At 39.1% G+C, this 25,306-nt stretch overlaps 2 protein-coding genes across 2 annotated transcripts; both read left to right on the top strand.

Moving 5' to 3' along the window:
- The first annotated feature begins 2,662 nt into the window (after positions 1 to 2,662).
- On the top strand, positions 2,663 to 8,572 carry LOC131365746 (apolipoprotein L4-like). The gene is made up of 5 exons (XM_058409548.1): positions 2,663 to 3,118; positions 5,872 to 6,446; positions 6,532 to 6,567; positions 7,462 to 7,554; positions 7,632 to 8,572. The coding sequence occupies exons 2-5, from the start codon at positions 5,884 to 5,886 to the stop codon at positions 8,569 to 8,571; spliced, it is 1,632 nt and encodes a 543-aa protein (XP_058265531.1). The 5' UTR covers positions 2,663 to 3,118; positions 5,872 to 5,883; the 3' UTR covers position 8,572.
- A 523-nt stretch (positions 8,573 to 9,095) lies between these two features.
- LOC131365756 (uncharacterized) lies at positions 9,096 to 14,134 on the top strand. Its single transcript, XM_058409560.1, has 5 exons — positions 9,096 to 9,235; positions 9,684 to 10,271; positions 10,357 to 10,392; positions 12,658 to 12,744; positions 12,876 to 14,134. The coding sequence occupies exons 1-5, from the start codon at positions 9,219 to 9,221 to the stop codon at positions 13,717 to 13,719; spliced, it is 1,572 nt and encodes a 523-aa protein (XP_058265543.1). The 5' UTR covers positions 9,096 to 9,218; the 3' UTR covers positions 13,720 to 14,134.
- The last annotated feature ends 11,172 nt before the right edge of the window (positions 14,135 to 25,306 follow it).

Here is a 25,306-nt window from a genome sequence, read left to right as displayed (position 1 = left end):
AGAATGAATTTGATCTGCAGTGAGTGAGAGCATAGAGTTCATCCAAAAATCCTAAAATTTCCGTTGAAAATAATCTGAAATCTTTCACATTTTCACTTGAACAGAATGAAGATGAATGTTCTTTTACACTTCAGCACTTTATCTGGTGTCACTGTATTTCACTGGATCTCAAATGTTTTCTGTTATTCGCACTTTAAAGCACAACAGAATGATAAGTAATGTTTAATCAGAGCGTTTCTGCACTTTCACTTCATGATCATTTTCACTGTAATGAAGAAATAATAGTTGTAATGTTTAATGAGTAAAGCAAGTAGCACATTAATGATAAGAGAAACAAATTCTAAATAAAATGTTAATAAATGTTCTTAAATTCCTGAAATTCAATAAATATCATTTTCAGTGTAGTTTAGAGACTAAATATGATTTTTATAGTGAAAATCTTCATAAATAAGAGGATTAGACTAGAACACTCTTCACCTCTGTCTGTGTCTGTGGGTTTCATTTTATAAGAAATACTGATAAAGTCCAAACATGTTTCTTCATATATATAATAAACACTGTCAAAGTCCACCAGACTGAATCCAGGCCTGTAGTCAGTGAGAGCATTGTGTCAGGATTTTGTGAGTTTCCCGTCCACATGTTTCTCATTTTCTTCATACTTCCCTTCCTTCATACTTCTTCATACTGAGATGTTGCAGGAACAGAAAAACGTAGTGACTTTTCCACGCCGTCTCCACATTTATCACATGAGGACTCATGGGTTCAGGATGTTTCAGTAGAGCATCAGTGTGTCCTGAGATGCTTTTCTGTTCCTCACAGTTGTATAGAGTGATTATTAAGTGACTGGAGTCTTCCTGTTTGGTTCTTCATTCAGAGTAAACTCTGTGGATCAGTAAACTGGATTCAAGCTCAGTCTAACTCTAAAGTTTGTGGAAGCACACACACACACACACACACACACACACACACACAGTGTATTTATCCTATATTTATCTGTACACAGATTTACTTTGAAAGTTCATAGAAAAACATTTCAGTTCCATGAGGAAATAAGATCTTAAAGTTTGTAAGCGTGAAGGCTCTAAAATCTGAGTAATGCTGATCAACAGAGCGGTTGAACAAGCAGATCTGGTTCCTGCACTGCCTCATTCCTTTAGTTCATAGGTAAATGATGATGAAGTCAGATAAAACTACAGCAGTATACTGTATATTTATATATCAGTTTGTAGGACAGCTTCAGGAATTTGTCCTGATTGAGTGATGTGTTTTTATCACAGAGAGAAACTGCAGCAGAGACATTCCAGTATTAGAGGACAATTTAGGCACCAGAACATTTGAAAAATTTAACCTTTATTTTTATCATTTGCTGTTATGTATTAAAGAAAAACAAGTAATAATCTGTCAAATAATTTGATTTGTCCAGCTCAAACATCAAAGGTACACTTTTTATGAGATATTTTATTTGTTGTGTGCTCTGCCTGGTGCAACCCTGTTACAAATACTCAGAAACCTGAAAAAAGTAGATTTTAAAATATTGCTTAATAAATCTTTTACCCTTAAGTAAAGAAAGTCATATTCACATTGAATTCTCATTTAATTTCAGATAAGACTTGTCTTATTTTAACATAAACAACTTTTAAAACCTATCTTTCTCAACTTTTTGGTAATCACACTTTTATTTTTACTCATTTAATTATTTATTTTCAAATATTTGCTCAAACACAATATGCATGTAATCACTGAAACTTTTAAGAGAAACAAATTCTAAATAAAATGTTAATAAATGTTCTTAAATTCCTGAAATTCAATAAATATCATTTTCAGTGTAGTTTAGAGACTAAATATGATTTTTATAGTGAAAATCTTCATAAATAAGAGGATTAGACTAGAACACTCTTCACCTCTGTCTGTGTCTGTGGGTTTCATTTTATAAGAAATACTGATAAAGTCCAAACATGTTTCTTCATATATATAATAAACACTGTCAAAGTCCACCAGACTGAATCCAGGCCTGTAGTCAGTGAGAGCATTGTGTCAGGATTTTGTGAGTTTCCCGTCCACATGTTTCTCATTTTCTTCATACTTCCCTTCCTTCATACTTCTTCATACTGAGATGTTGCAGGAACAGAAAAACGTAGTGACTTTTCCACGCCGTCTCCACATTTATCACATGAGGACTCATGGGTTCAGGATGTTTCAGTAGAGCATCAGTGTGTCCTGAGATGCTTTTCTGTTCCTCACAGTTGTATAGAGTGATTATTAAGTGACTGGAGTCTTCCTGTTTGGTTCTTCATTCAGAGTAAACTCTGTGGATCAGTAAACTGGATTCAAGCTCAGTCTAACTCTAAAGTTTGTGGAAGCAGTGAAAAAGAATCGCTGTTCATCCTTGTGCATGTTATAAACCAACTTCAGATAAAACCTAGCTTTAACAGCTTTAATTCTCTGTAAAATCACATGCAGCCATTTGGAATGTGATCTAAAATCCCCACACAGAAAAGAAAGTGAAAGGTATGATTCATTTTTCTCAACAAACCGGTTTCGAGTAAACAAGTGAACTGAATCAGTCAAAGTGTTTTGGTTCATTTGATTCACTCAGCAGAATCAGTAAAATTCTATAGGCTGCAGTTTAGCTTCATTTTTACCCTAACTAGTGATCGGTTCTTGCTGTGACTTGCTTCATCTAAATAAGAATGTCAAAGTGTAGAAGATAAAATGATAAAAACAAACAAACAAACAATTTTTGTGAATCAATTCTTTTGACTCACCTAAAAGAGTCGTTTGGTAAAGAGCCAGAGCTGCTGTGAGGTCAGTCTGTCAGGAGAGCTGATGAGAAGAGTTAGGGTTCGAAAGTCTATAATCGTTTATTGTGACATTTTCTGGGACTGAAAGTGATCAGAGAGATAAAATGGTGTTTGTATATCACTAATGATAGAAACTAACTTTATTGATCAAATTTGCTGACAAAGAAAACAACACAGCATCCACCTGACTGACCAAGACTCCGCGTGAGGAAATATTTTATTCCACAGAGAAGTGATCTACATTCCAACATTTAGACCTGAGGAGGAACTGAATCAGGAAAATCCACAGCTTTGATTTTAATGGAGCATTAAATCAGGTTAGTGGTTTACACTTGAAAAATCTGATTTATCAAACAAGACTTTGTCCATTACAATAAAATCTTCTCTGTATTAAAACTGATTCAACAACTCAGCTAATAATAAAACTCTTCTAGTTATAATAGTGCTGTAGAGTGAATGATCTCAGTAATGGAATGTTATTGTGGTATGAGGGGGATGTGGTACTCAGTGGTGAAGGTGTTGGACTGCTGATTTGAAGGCTGTGAGTTTGAATCCCAGGTCCACCAAGATGCCCCTGCTGGGCCCCTGAGCAAGGCCCTTAATCCTCAATTTCTCAGTTATATATAATGAGATAAATTGTGGGTCTCTCTGGATAAGTCTGTCTGCCAAATACCAGAAATCTAAATGTTATTGTCATCTCACTACTGTTCTGTTCACACACACACACACACACACACACACACACACACACACACACAGTGTATTTATCCTATATTTATCTGTACACAGATTTACTTTGAAAGTTCATAGAAAAACATTTCAGTTCCATGAGGAAATAAGATCTTAAAGTTTGTAAGCGTGAAGGCTCTAAAATCTGAGTAATGCTGATCAACAGAGCGGTTGAACAAGCAGATCTGGTTCCTGCACTGCCTCATTCCTTTAGTTCATAGGTAAATGATGATGAAGTCAGATAAAACTACAGCAGTATACTGTATATTTATATATCAGTTTGTAGGACAGCTTCAGGAATTTGTCCTGATTGAGTGATGTGTTTTTATCACAGAGAGAAACTGCAGCAGAGACATTCCAGTATTAGAGGACAATTTAGGCACCAGAACATTTGAAAAATTTAACCTTTATTTTTATCATTTGCTGTTATGTATTAAAGAAAAACAAGTAATAATCTGTCAAATAATTTGATTTGTCCAGCTCAAACATCAAAGGTACACTTTTTATGAGATATTTTATTTGTTGTGTGCTCTGCCTGGTGCAACCCTGTTACAAATACTCAGAAACCTGAAAAAAGTAGATTTTAAAATATTGCTTAATAAATCTTTTACCCTTAAGTAAAGAAAGTCATATTCACATTGAATTCTCATTTAATTTCAGATAAGACTTGTCTTATTTTAACATAAACAACTTTTAAAACCTATCTTTCTCAACTTTTTGGTAATCACACTTTTATTTTTACTCATTTAATTATTTATTTTCAAATATTTGCTCAAACACAATATGCATGTAATCACTGAAACTTTTAAAATGACAATAGCTTAAACCCTCACAAGCTTAGAAAAGCATTTAAGATTATTTTATGGAAAAATTATATGATAACAGGGTTGAAATTAAAGTAACAGGGTTACTTGGATACATTTCTTTTGATTGTAGATCATGACAGATTAAGATGGTTTGGACATGTCCAGAGGAGGGAGAGTGAGTATATTGGTAGGAGAATGTTGGACATGGAGCTGCCAGGCAGGAGGCAAAGAGGAAGGCCAAAGAGGAGGTATATGGATGTAATAAATGAGGATATGAAGCTAGTGGGTGTAAGTGTTGAGGATGCAGAAGATAGGGATAGGTGGAGAGAGACGATTCACTGTGGAGACCCCTGAAGGGAAAAGACCAAAGAAGAAGAAGAAGAAGTAGATCATGACATAAATGTGATAAAGAACAAATGTTATTTAATAATATTCAAGAGAATGAATTCTGTATGAATGAATGATAATCAACAAGACCACAAACTGGATCTGATCAAATATTCGGACATACGGACATACATAAAAAATAGCCATGTTACACTAGGCTGATGACCTGGTGTTAAAATGAATCATCAAAAACAGGACTGAACAGTATGAACTGGTCCATATTTTAGAAAGCAGATGTTATAATGTTCATGTTTAATTTTCGTGGCTGGCCAGCGTATCCCATATCTCTCTTGCGATGGCCATATGGCGTGAGGTAACATTCTCTGGGGGAGGAATGAGCCTCAGCACATCCTCAAAGCTATACCAAAGAAGATTGTACTCAGTAAGATTCAGCCCTGTTACTGTAGTGCCACCCTGTTACTCTAATTACAGTAACAGGTTGCAAATCAATGCTAATTTTAGCTTTTTCTCTGGAATAGATGCTAGCTGTGGAATGTAGCATTACTGTCAAGGTCAAGGTCAAACTTAGTTATATAAATAAAGAAAAAAATATTTGAACATTTTTTGCCTTACTCTAATAATATGAGTAACAGAGTTGCATTGGTTAGAGTGACACCCTCACTTGAAAGGTTGGAAAGGTTGGTAAAATATGAAAAATAGAAGAGAGGACTTACCTTTGGTCTCCCCGTGGTGTTAGCATGTGGCTTGATGATGTTAATTCCTCTGTTTCATGTGACTCAGTTTTTTTTTCTCTTACTCTGCCAGGCTAAATGGTTTTGGTAACAGGGTTGAGTGCATGTTGTGGGACACAAATTCAGGGCATAATTACATTTATTTAAAATGTGTTGATCATTTAAACAATGTTATAACAATTGCAAGAGACATATATCAACAAAAGCATACCAAAAAAAGGAGATTTAAAACTTATTTTAACTGTTATATTTGAAATGCAATTTGGTCATCAGGAAGTTGGGACAAGAGAAAAAAGCCATTTTAGGGGGTGCTTGAAGGCTATTTGATATTTTAAATAATATTTTGGAACCAGTTTTTCTGCAGCTGTATTCATATTTTCTGTCAGGGAAAGTACAATTTACACAACACGTGCATGATTTAGTATTTTTGCTCATGGTTTATTTGAAATTTCACAGCTGGGACTGAAAATGTCCTCCATTTCTGGAATGACTCAGCAGCTGTTGATCATCTACCTCTTAGACACTCTCAAATACACAAAAACTGTTAAGGACTTTTATGACAGAGAGTCAAAATGGACCTCACAGAGAGAGACCGAGCTGGAGATGATGAGAGACATCAAAGACCGGGCTGAGGACAAGAACAAAGCTCTTGGTGAATTCATGCGCAGTAACTTTAATGAGGTTACAGCAGATTCCAGAAGGAAGAAGCTGGAGAAGAAGCTGGAAGAAGTTCTGAAGAATACTTTAGAAGGTCTGGAGAAACTCCAACACTTCCTGGATGCAGTGGAGAAGCTTGCTGTCACGTCACTGTTCGTCTTCATGGGCGAGAGCTTCATGCCAAAGGGAGTGAGTTCCATGTCCGTACGTTCGGTGATCTCTGCAGCCAGAATGGTGTGTCCACTCCTCGTCCACTTCAAGAGAGACGCAGGAGCTTTCTTCCAGCCGAACCTCAACAATGTGGAAGTCCTGGCCTCCCAGCTGGAGAAATACATCCAGGTCACTCAGCAGATCTGTGAGAAGATGGAGAAAAAGTATTGACCATATCCTTCTGATTACAGCATGTAGGTTTAGAATCACTCCAAAACAGATCTGACAAACTGTGTTTTCTTTCTGCAGATCCAAGTACATCTCAGGCTCTGAAGGTGTTCCTGAGTAAGTATCAGTCACAGGAGCTTCTCTCCTTTCATGTAGACTTGTTTTTTAAATCAGGGATATACTGGAAGTGAATAGGAGTCTTAAAATGAACACAACTGTTAAATAACTAACAGAACTTTGGGGATTACGAGACTTTGAGGAATCAGGGCAGTATTATCTAAGATGGACTGATTAAAGCAGTGGAATCAGGTGTGACTCCTGCTGGATTAGAGTGAACACCAGCAGCCACACCCACACTTTGTGGATAATAATGAAAAACAATTGGCTGGATACTTGCATTTTTAATTAGTTATAATTTATGAGAAATTGTTCTACTTCTGCATTCTTCATCATCATCATCATGGTAGTGGTAGCTAACAGCCAGGTAAGTAATTATACACAGAGAAAGTGTAAAGAGGGAGACTTAAAGGAGTGGTTAGGATCCATACACCAGAGGTTTATTACAGCAATCACAAAATACACAAAACAGGTCAACGCATCCTGACAAACAGAACCACAGTCATAATAATACACACAGTACATCAAGAGCTCAGATCAGATCAGGGGGCTGTCCCAATCTGAGAAAACAGAAGAGACGTCCTGTCCAGAGCAAAGTATCTCATTTATACAACTGATCAGTTGAGGGTAAAGGGTCTTATTCCAGGGTGAGCAGAGGCAATGTGTTAGCACTGGGATTTGAACTGATGACCTGCTGGTCAGTTTGTCCACAGCTTACACACTGAGCTGTCACGAAACCTGACTCAGAACTTACTAGAATAAACAGAAACTAGCTTGTAGTTAAATGCTATCTTGCTGACAGCAGATGACCGTCAGTGGTTATGTTGCCCAGAAAGAACATCCCTGTGAAGAATTTATGTTTATATGTTTAACACCAAATGCATTACGTTCCAGATGGATAGATGAGAAACTTTCACTGAAATTAAATTTCATCATGAATGAGGAGCAGAAATTGTATGATCATTTACTCCAGCTAACCAAAATCAGGTTATTTATTTATTTATTTATTTATTTATTTGATCAGTCAAAGTTGCTATTAGTATTTCAGACCCTTTTCTTTACAGGATGGACGAGTCGTTCAGGCTGACTTTCCTGTTCAATATGAAGGCACAGGACTTCATCCTCATATTCAGTGAGCGTCACTCCAGAATGCTTCAGTTCCTGTCTGATTTAGATGAAGCTGCAGATCAGCTGGACAAGATGAAGCGAGGCTCTGACATCTCCTCTGTGGCTGGAAGTTCAGTCGGTATCGCAGGAGGTGTTTTGTCCATCATAGGTTTAGCTCTTGCTCCTGAGACTGCAGGAGTATCTTTGGCTCTCACAATCATAGGAGCTGGTCTTGGAGTCACCAGCGGCGTTAACACCATCGTTACCAGTATCACTGAAATGGCAGTCAATCGTCGCCAAACGAAAAAGGCCAAAAAGAACTTTGTCAGATTTAGGGATGATGTTCAGAAGATCCTAGATTATATGGATGAAGTGGCCAGAACTGAGGCTCCTTTAGCAGGTCCTGATGGTGTTACCACACAATCTGAAGCTGTGAAACTGCCTGCTGCAGCTGGAGCTGTAGGCAAAAGTATTGATGCTATTGTGGATGGAGCTTCAGCTGTAAAAGCTCTCAGAAGTGAGGTGGTGATGGCGAAGGCAGCTAATATGGGGTTTAAGGAAGCTAAAGCAGGTCGGAGCATCACAAAACTGGCTGCAGATCTTCCTGACATTAGACCAGTGGCTAAAGGAGCTCCTCTGGCCCTTTCAAAGACAGCCAGGGCAGGGTTCATAACTGTAAATGCCTTCTTTATTGGTCTGGACATGTTTATTATCTACAAAAGTGGTATCAGTCTGTCCAAAGGAAGCAAAAACAAAGCAGCTCCACTAATTCGCTCCAGATCAGTTCTGTGGCGCTCAGAGGTGAAGGCCTGGGAGAAGATTCATGACCATCTGCATGAAGGAATCTCAGAGTTTAACGAGAATCGGCGAATTCTAGAGCAGCCTTTATACTTTTAAAGACTGAATTTGATCTGCAGTCAGTGAGGGCCTAGAGTTTAGTTTTATTTTTTAGTTTAGAGTGCTTTTCCTATTCAAAGAACTCACAACTGTGTACTATTGTAAATGTAGCTATATACAGTTGCTAAATATTCTAAATAGCGATACGACAGCATGAGAGCAAAATGATTCTTAATGAATCGATTCTCATTCAGAAAAGAACGTTTGGACTTATTAACCGCTGTGAACTTGTTTTTCAGGGAAGAGAATCGGAGACTTTGCTTTTTCCCTTTTTTTATTAGACTATGTATTAGATTTTTTTTAATGAAATCTTAAGGTGTGTTTTTTTACCCTGCTTCCTTGAGATCTGATTCTTACTGCATCTAAAGACGGAAACTGAAACCTTATCACATCATTTGTTTTTGCTCTAACACGCCACCACATCCTGTGTTATGAAAACAGAGATACAGAACATTGATAGTTTAAAAGTTTGTAAAGAAATTGGAAAAAACTTCGACAAACATGTCCCAGTCCTTTTAGGGAAACTTAGAGAGCAGAAACATATTTATTCCAGAGAGAAGAAGAAGAAGAAGAAGAAGTGATCCATATGACATGATTTAGAGCTGAGGAAGAAGTAGAAGCAAGAAATAACTACAGTTCTGATTAAGATGAGCTCCAACACCAGGTTTGTGAGTTAAGTGTAAAGTTTGGAATGTAAATGTAATGATCATGTGTTCTGTACTGCGCATGTTCACAACATAAACACTGCACTTGTCCTAAATTAATGTGGATTTGCTTTTAAACATTTTGTTATTCTGCTGTTGTAATCTGCTGTTCTTCAGCCTTTGCATTTACATTGAGTTTTTTGCAAATCTGGGCTGATCATTAAAATTTTCATAAGCTTTTTTAAATCTGTTTTTTTTTTTACTTTAATTTTTAGTTTTTCTAATTTAATTAATGAGAAGAAAACATCACATTCTTCATGAAGGTTATTCAGTTTTATCACACTGTTCATGTGCTTCTGTAAAACTTCCCCTTTATCATGTGCAGCTTGTGATGATTCAGGTTTGAAGCTCAGTTTGTAGGACAGCTTCAGGAATTTGTCCTGATTGAGTGATGTGTTTTTATCACAGAGAGAAACTGCAGCAGCAGATGAGTGACTACATCTTAGACACTCTCAAATACGCTGAGACTGTGAAGGAGTTCTGTGACAGAGAGTCCAAATGGACCTTACAGAGAGAGACTGAGCTGGAGATGATGAGAGACATCAAAGACCGGGCCGATCAAATCACTCTGAAGTTTGAGCATGTTCAGAAGGCTGAGGACAAGACCAAAGCTTTTGGTGAATTCATGCGCAGTAGCTTTACTCAGGTTACAGCAGATTCCAGAAGGCAGGAGCTGGAGAAGGAGCTGGGAGAAGTTCTGAAGAATACTTTAGAAGGTCTGGAGAAACTCCAACACTTCCTGGATGCAGTGGAGAAGCTTGCTGTCACGTCACTGTTCGTCTTCATGGGCGAGAGCTTCATGCCAAAGGGAGTGAGTTCCATGTCCGTACGTTCGGTGATCTCTGCAGCCAGAATGGTGTGTCCACTCCTCGTCCACTTCAAGAGAGACGCAGGAGCTTTCTTCCAGCCGAGCCTCAGCAATGTGGAAGTCCTGGCCTCCCAGCTGGAGAAATACATCCAGGTCACTCAGCAGATCTGTGAGAAGATGGAGAAAAAGTATTGACCATATCCTTCTGATTACAGCATGTAGGTTTAGAATCACTCCAAAACAGATCTGACAAACTGTGTTTTCTTTCTGCAGATCCAAGTACATCTCAGGCTCTGAAGGTGTTCCTGAGTAAGTATCAGTCACAGGAGCTTCTCTCCTTTCATGTAGACTTGTTTTTTAAATCAGGGATATACTGGAAGTGAATAGGAGTCTTAAAATGAACACAACTGTTAAATAACTAACAGAACTTTGGGGATTACGAGACTTTGAGGAATCAGGGCAGTATTATCTAAGATGGACTGATTAAAGCAGTGGAATCAGGGAAGTATTATCCCCTGCATCAGGGAAATAAATGAACATGTGAAGAACACAAATTAGGGAATTTAACTCGTATAAAGAATTAGGAGAAGAGCGATAAGATCGCGCAAGTTTGTTTCTTTTCTTGAAAACAGTAAAGAGTTTTTACAAAATCAGAAAGCAAAATACTCAAAACTCAAAGGTGTTTTCTCTCCAAATCTAACCAATGACATGATACATCAGTGTGAGTCTCACAATTTGTTTAATTTCATTTGCATTTCAGTTCAAACTATCTGGTCAAATTCATCCTAAAAAACAAACTATTAAGAACTGTTCTGTTATTTAATTAAACACGGTACGTCATGAAGATCAGGTCAGAGGGCTATCCAAAACGAGGCACTGGTCACAGACAATGATCCATTAAGGCATAACACTGACATTCACAGCATTTGACAAACTGGTCAGATGAGAAGGGCCTTACTTACAGGCCAGTAGCAGGTGTTAATCACAGCCTTGTGGGACACCAAACTAAAATTATTAATCATTAGAAAGCCATCATTAATACAGTGGCATCATTAATACAGTGGTAAATGTGAACAGTTAAGCAAGTGGAAGATGAAATGATCTCCGAAAGGCATAACAATTTTAGAGTGAAAAAGGGAAAACAGCACCCTGCAAAAGTATGGGAACCCCAGGAGACTTGAGCTCTCAGATAAGACCAAGGTATCAGACCTTAATTCACCTGTTAGGGTCATGGCTTGTTCACAGTCATCATTAGGAAAGGCCAGGTGATGCAAATTTCAAAGCTTTATAAATACCCAGAAACCTTTAACCTTGTCCCAACAATCAGCAGCCATGGGTTCCTCTAAGCAGTTGCCTAGATTCCTCAGTTCGGAATGTAATTAAGAAATGACAGTTAACAGGAATAGTGGATGTCAAGATATGGTCTGGAAGACCAAGATATTTCTCAGAAGAACTACTTGTAGGATTGCCAGAAAAGCAAGTCAGAACCCCCATTTGACTGCAAAAGATCTCCAGGAAGATTTGGCAGACTTTGAAGTTGGGGCACACTGTTCCACTGTTCAGCCACACCTGCACAAATATGGCCTTCTTGGAACAGTCATCAGAAGAAAACCTCTCCTGCGTCTGAATTTTGCAAAAGAACATTTACACAAGCATTTTGGAAAAAAGTCATGTGGACCCATGAGGTTAAAATAGAACTCTTCGGCCTCAATGAGCATAGGTATGTTTGGAGAACAAAGGGCATGGAATTTTTTTTGAAAAGAACACCAGTCCAGCTGTTAAGCATGGGGGTGGATCGATCATGCTTTAGGGGTGTGTTGCAGCCAATGGCACGGGGAACAGTTCACAGATAGAGGGAAGTATGGATTCAATTTAATTCCAACAAATTCTGGAAGCAAACCTAACACCATCTGTAAAAAAAAAACTGAAGTTGAAAAGAGGATGGCTTCTACAAATGGATAAAGATCCTAAACACACCTCAAAATCCACATTGGACAACCTCAAGAGGCGCAAGCTGAAGGTTTTGCCATGGCCCTCACAGTGTCCTGACCTAAACATCATTAAAAATCTGTGTATAGACCTCAAAAGAGCAGTGTATGCAGTTAGTGCCCAGAAATCTCACAGAACTGGAGGACAGTTGTAAGGAAGAATGGGTGAAAAATCCCTCAAACTAGAACGGAAAGACTCTTGGCTGGATACAAAGTGTTTACAAGCTGCCTAAGGGATGCTACTAGGTTAATGATGCAGGGTGCACAAACTTTTGCTGTGGGCCCTTTTCCTTTTCTGTTATTTAAAAATGGAAAAGATGGAAAAAAAAGGTTTTGTTTAAAATATAAAGAAAATGTGTCGTCTGTAACTTTATGCCTTTTGGAGATCATTTCATCTTCCACTTGCTTTACTGTTCACATTAACAGAAATTTTCATTTTCACCGACAATGAATTCTTCCAGTCTGTCTCGTAAAATATTATGACCATGATTGGTTATGAGAAAATGTTTCCCAGAGGGAACATCTGTGTGCAGAATTGATGTTGTACATGGTTTAGATGGTTAAAATCATGTGTATTATGTTCCAGATGGATAAATGGGAAATTTCATTTGTACATGACCGAGGTGTCTGTGCAGAAACAGTATGATCATTTACTCCAGCTAACTAAAATCAGGTAAAAACACTTCCTTTTTATTCTGAATATCTTTTTCTGCACAATGAGAATTCTGGTGAGATTCTTCTAATTCATGTTGTGACTGATATTTACAGTGGACAAATGAATATTTCAGAACCTTTTCTTTACAGGATGGACGAGTCGTTCAGGCTGACTTTCCTATTTAATAATAAGGCCCAAGACTTCATCCTCATATTCAGTGAGCATCACTCCAGAATTCTTCAGTTCCTGTCTGATTTAGATGAAGCTGCAGATCAGCTGGACAAGATGAAGCTGGGCTCCAACATCTCCACTGTGGCTGGAAGTTCAGTCGGTATTGCAGGAGGTGCTTTGACCATCGCAGGTTTAGCTCTTGCTCCTGTGACTGCAGGAGCATCTTTGGGTCTCACAATCACAGCAGCTGGTCTCGGAGTCGCCTGTGGCACCAATAGTCTTGCTCGAGGCATCGCTAAAATAGCAGTCAAAAGTCGTTGTAAAAAAACCACCAAGGACAAATACAGCAGATTTAAGGAAGATGTGCAGAAGATCCTAGATTGTATGGATATAGTGGCCAGCAGGGATGAAGCTTTAGAAGACTCTAATAATGTTAACATGCTATTTGAAACCGTGAAATTGGGAAAACATGCAGGAAAAGTATTACGAAAAGCTTCATCTGTAAAAGCTCTCTCAAAAAACTTGGCTAAAGGAGCTCCTGTGGCCCTTTCAAAGACAGTCAGGGTGGGGTTCATATGCATAAATGCCTTCTTTATTGGTCTGGATGTGTATTCCATCTGTAAAAACAGTATCAGTCTGTCCAAAGGAAGCAAAAATGAAGAGGCTCAGCTCAATCGCTCCAGATCAGTTCTGTGGCACTCAGAGGTGAAGGCCTGGGAGAAGATTCATGACCATCTGCATAAAGGAATCTCAGAGTTTAACAAGAATCTGGAAATTCTAGAGCAGCCTTTATACTTTGACCAGCATGTTGACCTGCAGTGAGCATGATTACAGTCTTTAAGCTATAAACACTTCCTCCTGAAATCTTAAAGGTTAAATGTTAATGCTGTAAGAGACTAAAGACTTTGACATTCTGTCATCACTTCATTATCTTCCTGCTGCATCTGCATCATTCTGCTGAACTGCACTGGGGTTCAGTCATTAGCTGTTCATTTGAGATCTTCCCCTCATACAGTAGCTGCATTTATATTGTTTAAAGAGACATTTATAAAGCTTTTTATCTCTCCGAATGTAAACACACCTGAGTAATGTCTAATTCAAGTATATTTACAGTTTCAGATAGTGCAGTGAATTTTACATTGAAGAGTCACAAATTGTTAAGAACATGTTAATAAAATTGTGAATAATAATAATAATAATAAATAATAATAATAATAATAAATAATGCCTGAAAGTTTCTCTGATCTGTGTTTTATAATGAAAATAAGATAACTATAGATTGTTTAGAAAAGTGCTTAGTGACGCATCTTTATTAAAGTTTATTAATTATTGATAATCCCCCAGTTCCCCTGTCAGGTATAAATGACTATACAGTAATACCTCTCAGATTTGCGTCTCACGATTCGTGACTTCACTGATCCACGAAATTTTCTTTGGAAGTGTTTACGGCTAATTTCGTGGCCATTTATACTTTTTAATGCTTTCAGAAAATTATTAAGAAAAATTTAGTTTATTAATTTAGTAATATAAATATAAAAGTAAAATCTACAAAATATCAATATTTTTAAAACTAAAAGGTTGATAGGTGAATGATTAAAACACACTGTAACACTTCTGTAATTAGAAACACACTGAAGACATACTGAGTAAAACACCAGAGCTTTTAGTTACAGGGATTTGTTTTAATCAGTCACTCATCGACCTGGACACAAAACTCCAACTACAGACCTAAGACAGTCCTGTTCACCATCACGAACATCTGGAACACATCCTGACTGAAAAAAACTAAATAAAGGGTTTTTTAAACTCACAAAAGTCAACAACAGACCTACAAAAACATAGTGATTAACACATCAGAAGATTTTGTAGTGATTACAGTTTTGGCTTTAGTGATTTGAGTCCCAAGGAAAGAAAACCCTTTGCATTTGAAAGTGTTCTTCTTCTTGTTCTCAACTCCATCCAGGGCTATGATGTCCTCCAGAATAATCGCAGTGTCAGTGGCCTCCATGGCAATCCATGTGGACGAAGCTGGCTGTCCTCCGGCTCCACCCTGAGAACTCCATACCTGAGGAGGGTCAGAGTCACAGTCCTGATAAGAAATGCATTACAAATGCAAACATATGTGTGTGTGTGTGTTTGTGTTTGTGTGTGTGTGTGTTATTTAAAAATCCAGACTGCTCCAGGTGCTGTTTCTAGCTCTTGAAGTGATGTTCTTGGAACATATTTAATAATAATGTTGTTATTGTTAGTAAAACTCTTGTATAAGTGCACAGTAACATGGTGCTGTTACGACTCTGTATCAGCATGGCTGTGTACGGGTACAAGACCAAAAAGGGTTCATAATCTTCAAAGAAATTAAAGTGTAATACAACTTACAGCTTTGTCTTTTTTCTGTACATTAAAATGTGTCCAGTTTAAACAACAAAAAATAATGATTTTCATAAATTCTTCCCAAGAGTTACAGAAGATTCCCACAAACACGTCAGTCACTGTGCCATCACAGAGAATTTGCCTTATTCTGTATGACAGAAACATTTCCCTGAAAGAGGTATCTGATAGATAGATAGATAGATAGATAGATAGATAGATAGATAGATAGATAGATAGATAGATAGATAGATAGATAGATTTTGGAATAAATATGGAGAATGAGATGAAAAACAAGATAAGTAATGTGCAGAATAAGTGTTTAAGGTTACAGACCTATTCGATGTGCAAAAACTGTGTTTATGAGTCCTGTGCAAATCAGTGTAGTGAGAGTTCTGTATAAACCGGAGTGTAGTGAGAGTTCTGTATAAACCGGAGTGTAGTGAGAGTTCTGTATAAACCGGAGTGTAGTGAGAGTTCCATATAAAGAGAGTAGTGTCAGCACTGACTCCTCCCACCCCGTGTGGAATTAAAGAGTCTCATGGCATGGGGGAGGAACGACCTCCTCAGTCTGTGGCAGTGACACCAACCGGTCACTGAAGCTGCTCCTCTGTCTGGAGATGATGTTGTACAGTGGATGCAGTGGATTGTCCATGATGGACAGGAGCCTGCTCAGTGTCCTCCTCTCTGCCAATGTCAGGCTGTCCAGTTCTGAGCCTACAATCGAGCCTGCCTTCCTCACCAGCTTGTCCAGACATGAGGCGTCCTTCTTCTTTATGCTGCCTCCCCAGCACACTGCCGCATAGAAGAGGGCACTCACCACAACAGTCTGACAGAACATGTGCAGCAGCTTTTTTCAGATGTTAAAGGAAGCCAGCCTTCTTAGGAAGCACAGCCGGCTCTGTCCTTTCCTACACAGAGCGTCTGTGTTGGCTGTCCAGTCCATTCTTTCATCCAGCTGTACTCCAAGGTACTTGTAGGTCTTGACAAACTCCACACAGTCCCCGTTGATAGTTACAGGCTCAGGTTGAGGCCTGGGCCTCCTGAAGTCCACCACCATCTCCCTGGTCTTTGTAGTGTTGAGGTGCAGATGGTTAACGTCACACCACGCAACGAAGTCCTGTATCAGTTTTCTGTACTCTTCCTCCTGTCCCTTCCTGATACAGCCAACGATAGCAGTATCATCCGCAAACTTTTGCACGTGGCAGAGCTCTGAGCTGTACTGAAAGTCTGAGGTGTAGATGGTGAACAGGACCGGAGAGAGAACAGTCCCTTGTGGTGCCCCAGTACTGCTGACCACAGTGTCAGGCCTGCAATCCCCCAGTCTCACATACTGAGGTCTGCCGGTCAGGTAGTTTGTGATCCACGTGATCAGGTGTGAGATCACTCCCATCTCTGTTAGTTTGTCTCTGAGGAGCAGCAGCTGGATGATGTTGAATGCACTGGAGAAGTCCAAAAATGTTATTCTCACAGCCCCACTGCCACTGTCCAGGTGAGAGAGGGATCTGTGTAGCATGAAGGTAATGGCATCCTCCACTCCCACCTTCTCCTGGTATGCAAACTGCAGGGTCGAGGGCGTGGCGGACCTGTGGCCTGATGTGGTGTAGCATCACCCACTCCATGGTCTTCATTATGTGAGACGTCAGGGTGACTGGCCTGAAGTCATTCAGCTCTCCAGGGTGTGGTTTCTTTGGGACTGGGATGATGCAGGATGTTTTCCACTGCTGAGGTACCCTCTCCTGCTCAAGGCTCAGGTTAAAGATGCGCTGTAAAGGGTCTCCCAGCTCCATTGCGTAGGCCTTCAGTAGTCGTGGAGATACTCCATCTGGACCTGCAGCTTTATTTGGACGGAGCCTCCTCAGCTCTCCGCACACCTGGGCTGCTGTGATCATGGGTGTATGATTATTCTCCTCCTCTGTGCCATAGTTGTTCTCACAGTGTAGATTGAGAGCAGAAGTGGGGATTAAGTGGGAATAAGTGGGGAAGTAGAAGCTTAAGTCTTCTACTTAAACTCATGTTACAGGCCATCAGCTGACCACGGATATCAAACACAGAATCAGTAAAGTTGATGAAAATTATTCAGAGCACGTGCTTGTGTAAGAATTCCACCTGCTGTTCTCCACTTCTCCCACCAGAGGGAGCCCTCACCTGAATACTCAACTGTTCACTCCTGGTGTTAGAGCCGTAAATACTGAACTCATGTTACACTCAGTGTGAAGTATTGCTTGCTCACACTATATGTTTACCAAACCAGAAAAATGCTAAATTAACAAATATTTATGAGCCATAAACTCACCTTACAGCATCACTCTATATTCTTTTGATAATGTAACAGACTGTTAAATGACTTTCAGTTATTTTAATATGATTTTAAAATAATTTCTAATAAACCTTTAGCACTGGTGTTTACAGCCAAATGACACTGTGCTAACACAGAGCCTAGCATTATTACTGAGAGTGATACTGATTAAGTCAGAAGAGTGATGATAAAGCCTGCAGTCTGTAGTCTCTTCCCCGAGAAGGACTGCAGGACCGTGGAGAACCTCTGTCCACTGATCAGTGACATCAGTGATGTTGTGACAGATATTAATAACAGAATGGAACATCAAGATCAACAGTACCAACAGATCACTAAAATCTACCTCAGAGTTCATTAGCATTAGATACTCTGAGAGCTTTCTTCCAGCTGTGTCTTTCTTTAATTTAAAAACTTCCAGAAAACGATGAAGTACGGTTATCAAGTGCTGAGAAGAATTCCTGCTCGAGGTTCCTGCTTGTGATTCGGCTGAATTTGGCAATAATCTGTGAAAGGAGAAGAACAGAAGAAACAACAGATTAAGACTTCACATGTTTTTACATGAACTAGATAAATGTGTTCATTACCCTGACCTTTCCATGAAGAATGCTGGTCATCTTTCTGAAGTCTCTTTTTCTGAAGGCTCATTTTTAACCAACTCTTTTCTCCACAGTGAAAAAGTTATGTCCATGTACTGTGATATCAGGGTAGAACCTGGATGACGTTTCTTCATTTCCTCCACAAGTTCTAATAGTTTTGATTCCATTCTGCATTCATTTTCACCAGCAGGCCTATTTCTTGTTAAATGCACTTTAAAAGCATTGAATGATTTAAAATAAGAGAAGGAATTTGATTGGTTCTTGTGTAGCTTCCATGTTTAATCCGATAATGCTTCAATAGCAGAGCTTTGCTTTCACAGAAATAAACACAGAACTTATTTCTACCGGACATCATCTGTGTTCTTCAAAGAAATGAACTTCTGTAAAAAACAACAATTATCATACCATTATAATTTATCAATTAAACAATAAAAATGATAGATATGCACCGACTCACCTCTTCATGCTCTCATCCCAGCCGGTAATGTGCAAACCGACCCGGTCATCTGCAGGTAGAACCACATAACTGGGCATAAAAGTGGAGCTAAATGAATCAGTTGAGTTTAATCACATTGTGTGTGAAAAAGTTGTAGTTACTTAGTTAAACCAAGTAAAGTCATCAAACTAAGAAAATAAGTTAAGTTTAATTAAGATTTTTAATAAGTTTATCCCGAGTTCACACTGCAGGAGTTTACAGTCGCTGACTAGTTTTGCAAAATCAAGGCAAAGCGGAGCTCGTGTATGTGAGTGATCAATGGCACAGTGTGAATGACCAAAACCTCAATCTGACCGAGTTGCCAATCAGACACTGACGCCCAGGAAATATTCGCCATGCTAAATATCTGGACCAGCGACTCAAAGTCCTGCAGTGTGAAAGGAGCTCTGACTGGAACACACCTCTGTGATGACCTACAGCCAATGAGAGAGTGAGATACAGGGCAGCGGTCAGTTCAAGAAGGAGTTATAGACCACAATATCAGCAAGCACGGATTCGGTTAAAGCACAATGTTATAGTGTAATAAAGTTTATAGGTTTTTATCAGAAAAAATGTCTCAAATATAGTTCTATCAGAATAAATAAGCTTTACAATTATATCAAACAGAAATAAAGTAGAAATATTTGCCTGACCAGCCGCATCAGCAGCAGGACACTGTCAGAACCCAGAGCCCCTCTCCGGGTGGACACTTCAGGGTGGTTCTAGAGCATTTTTCAATTACCAATATTATCAAAAAGTCTCATAGTTCAGATCAAAAATGCAGGACAGAAACAAAGAAATAAAGCACTCCTCCAGGCTTGGATGAGAAAAAGCAACCGGTTTTATTAAAAAATATCACTGGAAATGGCACTCAGATACACAGAGTCATGAACCGATGCAGTCAAGCACACCCCCCTTCACAAATCCCCCAGTATATATACCTTCCTGCCCAGCTGCCTAAACTTGCTGGGCTCTACTTCTCTATGGATTGTTTTGACGTTCACTAATTTTTCCCCTGAAAAACAGCCCCACCTTTCTGTGGCCTTCATACAGCCTATGGGTCACAAGTTTTAATTTTAACACGTATTATTTGTTGATTTGTCTAAACTTCAGAACTTATTTAGACCAAAACCACATTTATTTCATTACCCCTTTAATTTATCACTCATACTTTAACCTACATAACCCACATGTTCCATATGTTTGTGTACTTGTTTGTTGTTCCGGTGTGGTTCATGGTGACTGCTGGGCAATTACTTAGAATCCTGAGGATTTTTATTTAAGGATTATTATTATTTAAGGGAAGGGTGCTGCCCTTATTTTACTTCAGTTTTCACTCATTGCCTATGTGGTAGTAAAGGTAAAAGGGGGAAAATGGCTCTGTGATGTTAGTCTAGTTTTTTTTAATTTAGATTAACTAACCAAGTTTACCTTTAACCTATTTATTTAGTCATTTACTTTATTTTATTTTATTATTCATGTATTTAGGCTAGGATTCCAATTTATTTTAATCTAGTTTAATTTAATTCTCTAAATCTTCCATTGCTTCATGTTTTTAAGTCTGTATATTTCCATTACACCTATTCAGCGTTTTCTCCCGATGTTTTCATTAACATCAGCCACTACAATAATATTTTGCTCGTTTCTCCTGGCGCTTCAATAACATCTTCTCCAAACCTCCTCCCGTCTCGGACCTATTGTTTTGTTCTTACTTATGCCACAAGGAGTTTTACCAACTTTCCACTTACTACGGTAAGCTACTTTTTATTTGCATAAGATGATAAGGTGCAATATAACACTTGTACATTATATAAAGGTAGTTTTAACTTTAATTTTTCCTAAAATAAACACTCAAGTCAGAATTGGGTCAAATAAGACTGTTATGGTGTTCTCACCCTTAAGCCCAAGGATTTTGAACTTCGTCAACGTTTTCTCGGTCTCAGTGGAGCCAACACCGTGATATGGTACGATGTGCTAGCCTATGTCCTTGTGATGTTTATGCCAAAGCCAGAAAGTTCCAGAATAATAACCCACTAACGATGATTCAGCCAGTTTTGCTCATCTCTATTTTTGTGATTTTATTTAATTTTTTCCCTCTATAACGAACCAACTGGTTCCCTAATCAAATTCTATGACTACGTTTGTGCTAATTATGAAAGGTGCCTAATACTGAAAGGATTATTAGATAATCAGATAACCCGTAGATTAGACACGATAATTAGACAGGCAACATTGAATGAAACATTGAACATTGAAAAAATGATCGAAATAATTTAGCTATATTACCTTAAAATCATCATTTGATTAAGCATACCTGAGTAAGTTTAATGATTAAACACTTTCTCAATTTACCTAGTAATGTCTCTTTGTTAGTTTTAATGAAATAAACCTGAATTAGATTTATCTTAAAGACTAAAGGAGAGCATTCAAAGTTATTAGAAACAGAATTAGAATTAGAATTAGCATTAACCTTCCCTTACTGATTAAAATCAAATGTACTTAATGATTAGGTGCATGGAAAGCAAATGTTTCAAAAAAATTTCTCACACACTGCAAAATTATTCATTTGTTCAGATATGAAGAAAGCAAAATCCTTGTTCCCCACAATGACCATTTGGCAAACACAGAGACTGAATGCTAACACAGATAGTGGTACAGTGTGAACACAGAGACTGAATGCTAACACAGATAGTGGTACAGTGTGAACACAGAGACTGAATGCTAACACAGAGACTGAATGCTAACACAGATAGTCGTACAGTGTGAACACAGAGACTGAATGCTAACACAGAGACTGAATGCTAACACAGATAGTGGTACAGTGTGAACACAGAGACTGAATGCTAACACAGATAGTGGTACAGTGTGAACACAGAGACTGAATGCTAACACAGATAGTGGTACAGTGTGAACACAGAGACTGAATGCTAACACAGAGACTGAATGCTAACACAGATAGTCGTACAGTGTGAACACAGAGACTGAATGCTAACACAGAGACTGAATGCTAACACAGATAGTGGTACAGTGTGAACACAGAGACTGAATGCTAACACAGATAGTGGTACAGTGTGAACACAGAGACTGAATGCTAACACAGATAGTGGTACAGTGTGAACACAGAGACTGAATGCTAACACAGATAGTGGTACAGTGTGAACACAGAGACTGAATGCTAACACAGATAGTGGTACAATGTGAACACAGAGACTGAATGCTAACACAGAGACTGAATGCTAACACAGATAGTGGTACAGTGTGAACACAGAGACTGAATGCTAACACAGATAGTGGTACAATGTGAACACAGAGACTGAATGCTAACACAGATAGTGGTACAGTGTGAACACAGAGACTGAATGCTAACACAGAGACTGAATGCTAACACAGATAGTCGTACAGTGTGAACACAGAGACTGAATGCTAACACAGAGACTGAATGCTAACACAGATAGTGGTACAGTGTGAACACAGAGACTGAATGCTAACACAGATAGTGGTACAGTGTGAACACAGAGACTGAATGCTAACACAGATAGTGGTACAATGTGAACACAGAGACTGAATGCTAACACAGATAGTGGTACAGTGTGAACACAGAGACTGAATGCTAACACAGAGACTGAATGCTAACACAGATAGTCGTACAGTGTGAACACAGAGACTGAATGCTAACACAGAGACTGAATGCTAACACAGATAGTGGTACAGTGTGAACACAGAGACTGAATGCTAACACAGATAGTGGTACAGTGTGAACACAGAGACTGAATGCTAACACAGATAGTGGTACAATGTGAACACAGAGACTGAATGCTAACACAGATAGTGGTACAGTGTGAACACAGAGACTGAATGCTAACACAGAGACTGAATGCTAACACAGATAGTCGTACAGTGTGAACACAGAGACTGAATGCTAACACAGAGACTGAATGCTAACACAGATAGTGGTACAGTGTGAACACAGAGACTGAATGCTAACACAGATAGTGGTACAGTGTGAACACAGAGACTGAATGCTAACACAGATAGTGGTACAGTGTGAACACAGAGACTGAATGCTAACACAGATAGTGGTACAGTGTGAACACAGAGACTGAATGCTAACACAGATAGTGGTACAGTGTGAACACAGAGACTGAATGCTAACACAGATAGTGGTACAATGTGAACACAGAGACTGAATGCTAACACAGAGACTGAATGCTAACACAGATAGTGGTACAGTGTGAACACAGAGACTGAATGCTAACACAGATAGTGGTACAATGTGAACACAGAGACTGAATGCTAACACAGATAGTGGTACAGTGTGAACACAGAGACTGAATGCTAACACAGATAGTGGTACAGTGTGAACACAGAGACTGAATGCTAACACAGAGACTGAATGCTAACACAGATAGTGGTACAGTGTGAACACAGAGACTGAATGCTAACACAGATAGTGGTACAGTGTGAACACAGAGACTGAATGCTAACACAGATAGTGGTACAATGTGAACACAGAGACTGAATGCTAACACAGATAGTGGTACAGTGTGAACACAGAGACTGAATGCTAACACAGAGACTGAATGCTAACACAGATAGTGGTACAGTGTGAACACAGAGACTGAATGCTAACACAGATAGTCGTACAGTGTGAACACAGAGACTGAATGCTAACACAGAGACTGAATGCTAACACAGATAGTGGTACAGTGTGAACACAGAGACTGAATGCTAACACAGATAGTGGTACAGTGTGAACACAGAGACTGAATGCTAACACAGATAGTGGTACAGTGTGAACACAGAGACTGAATGCTAACACAGAGACTGAATGCTAACACAGATAGTGGTACAGTGTGAACACAGAGACTGAATGCTAACACAGATAGTGGTACAGTGTGAACACAGAGACTGAATGCTAACACAGATAGTGGTACAGTGTGAACACAGAGACTGAATGCTAACACAGATAGTGGTACAATGTGAACACAGAGACTGAATGCTAACACAGAGACTGAATGCTAACACAGATAGTGGTACAGTGTGAACACAGAGACTGAATGCTAACACAGATAGTGGTACAATGTGAACACAGAGACTGAATGCTAACACAGATAGTGGTACAGTGTGAACACAGAGACTGAATGCTAACACAGATAGTGGTACAATGTGAACACAGAGACTGAATGCTAACACAGAGACTGAATGCTAACACAGATAGTGGTACAGTGTGAACACAGAGACTGAATGCTAACACAGATAGTGGTACAGTGTGAAAACAGAGACTGAATGCTAACACAGATAGTGGTACAGTGTGAACACAGAGACTGAATGCTAACACAGATAGTGGTACAGTGTGAACACAGAGACTGAATGCTAACACAGATAGTGGTACAGTGTGAACACAGAGACTGAATGCTAACACAGAGACTGAATGCTAACACAGATAGTGGTACAGTGTGAACACAGAGACTGAATGCTAACACAGATAGTGGTACAGTGTGAACACAGAGACTGAATGCTAACACAGAGACTGAATGCTAACACAGACAGTGGTACAGTGTGAACACAGAGACTGAATGCTAACACAGATAGTGGTACAGTGTGAACACAGAGACTGAATGCTAACACAGATAGTGGTACAGTGTGAACACAGAGACTGAATGCTAACACAGAGACTGAACGCTAACACAGATAGTGGTACAGTGTGAACACAGAGACTGAATGCTAACACAGATGGTGGTACAGTGTGAACACAGAGACTGAATGCTAACACAGATAGTGGTACAGTGTGAACACAGAGACTGAATGCTAACACAGATAGTGGTACAGTGTGAACACAGAGACTGAATGCTAACACAGATAGTGGTACAGTGTGAACACAGAGACTGAATGCTAACACAGATAGTGGTGCAGTGTGAACACAGAGACTGAATGCTAACACAGATAGTGGTACAGTGTGAACACAGAGACTGAATGCTAACACAGATAGTGGTACAGTGTGAACACAGAGACTGAATGCTAACACAGATAGTGGTACAGTGTGAACACAGAGACTGAATGCTAACACAGATAGTGGTGCAGTGTGAACACAGAGACTGAATGCTAACACAGATAGTGGTACAGTGTGAACACAGAGACTGAATGCTAACACAGATAGTGGTACAGTGTGAACACAGAGACTGAATGCTAACACAGATAGTGGTACAGTGTGAACACAGAGACTGAATGCTAACACAGATAGTGGTACAGTGTGAACACAGAGACTGAATGCTAACACAGATAGTGGTACAGTGTGAACACAGAGACTGAATGCTAACACAGATAGTGGTACAGTGTGAACACAGAGACTGAATGCTAACACAGATAGTGGTACAGTGTGAACACAGAGACTGAATGCTAACACAGATAGTGGTACAGTGTGAACACAGAGACTGAATGCTAACACAGATAGTCGTACAGTGTGAACACAGAGACTGAATGCTAACACAGAGACTGAATGCTAACACAGATAGTGGTACAGTGTGAACACAGAGACTGAATGCTAACACAGATAGTGGTACAGTGTGAACACAGAGACTGAATGCTAACACAGAGACTGAATGCTAACACAGATAGTGGTACAGTGTGAACACAGAGACTGAATGCTAACACAGATAGTGGTACAGTGTGAAC

Source organism: Hemibagrus wyckioides, linkage group LG02, assembly GCF_019097595.1.
Source record: "Hemibagrus wyckioides isolate EC202008001 linkage group LG02, SWU_Hwy_1.0, whole genome shotgun sequence".
Lineage (NCBI taxonomy): Eukaryota > Metazoa > Chordata > Actinopteri > Siluriformes > Bagridae > Hemibagrus > Hemibagrus wyckioides.
The sequence above is the reverse complement of the archived record's forward strand: the minus strand, read 5'-3'. Positions and strand labels throughout refer to the sequence as shown.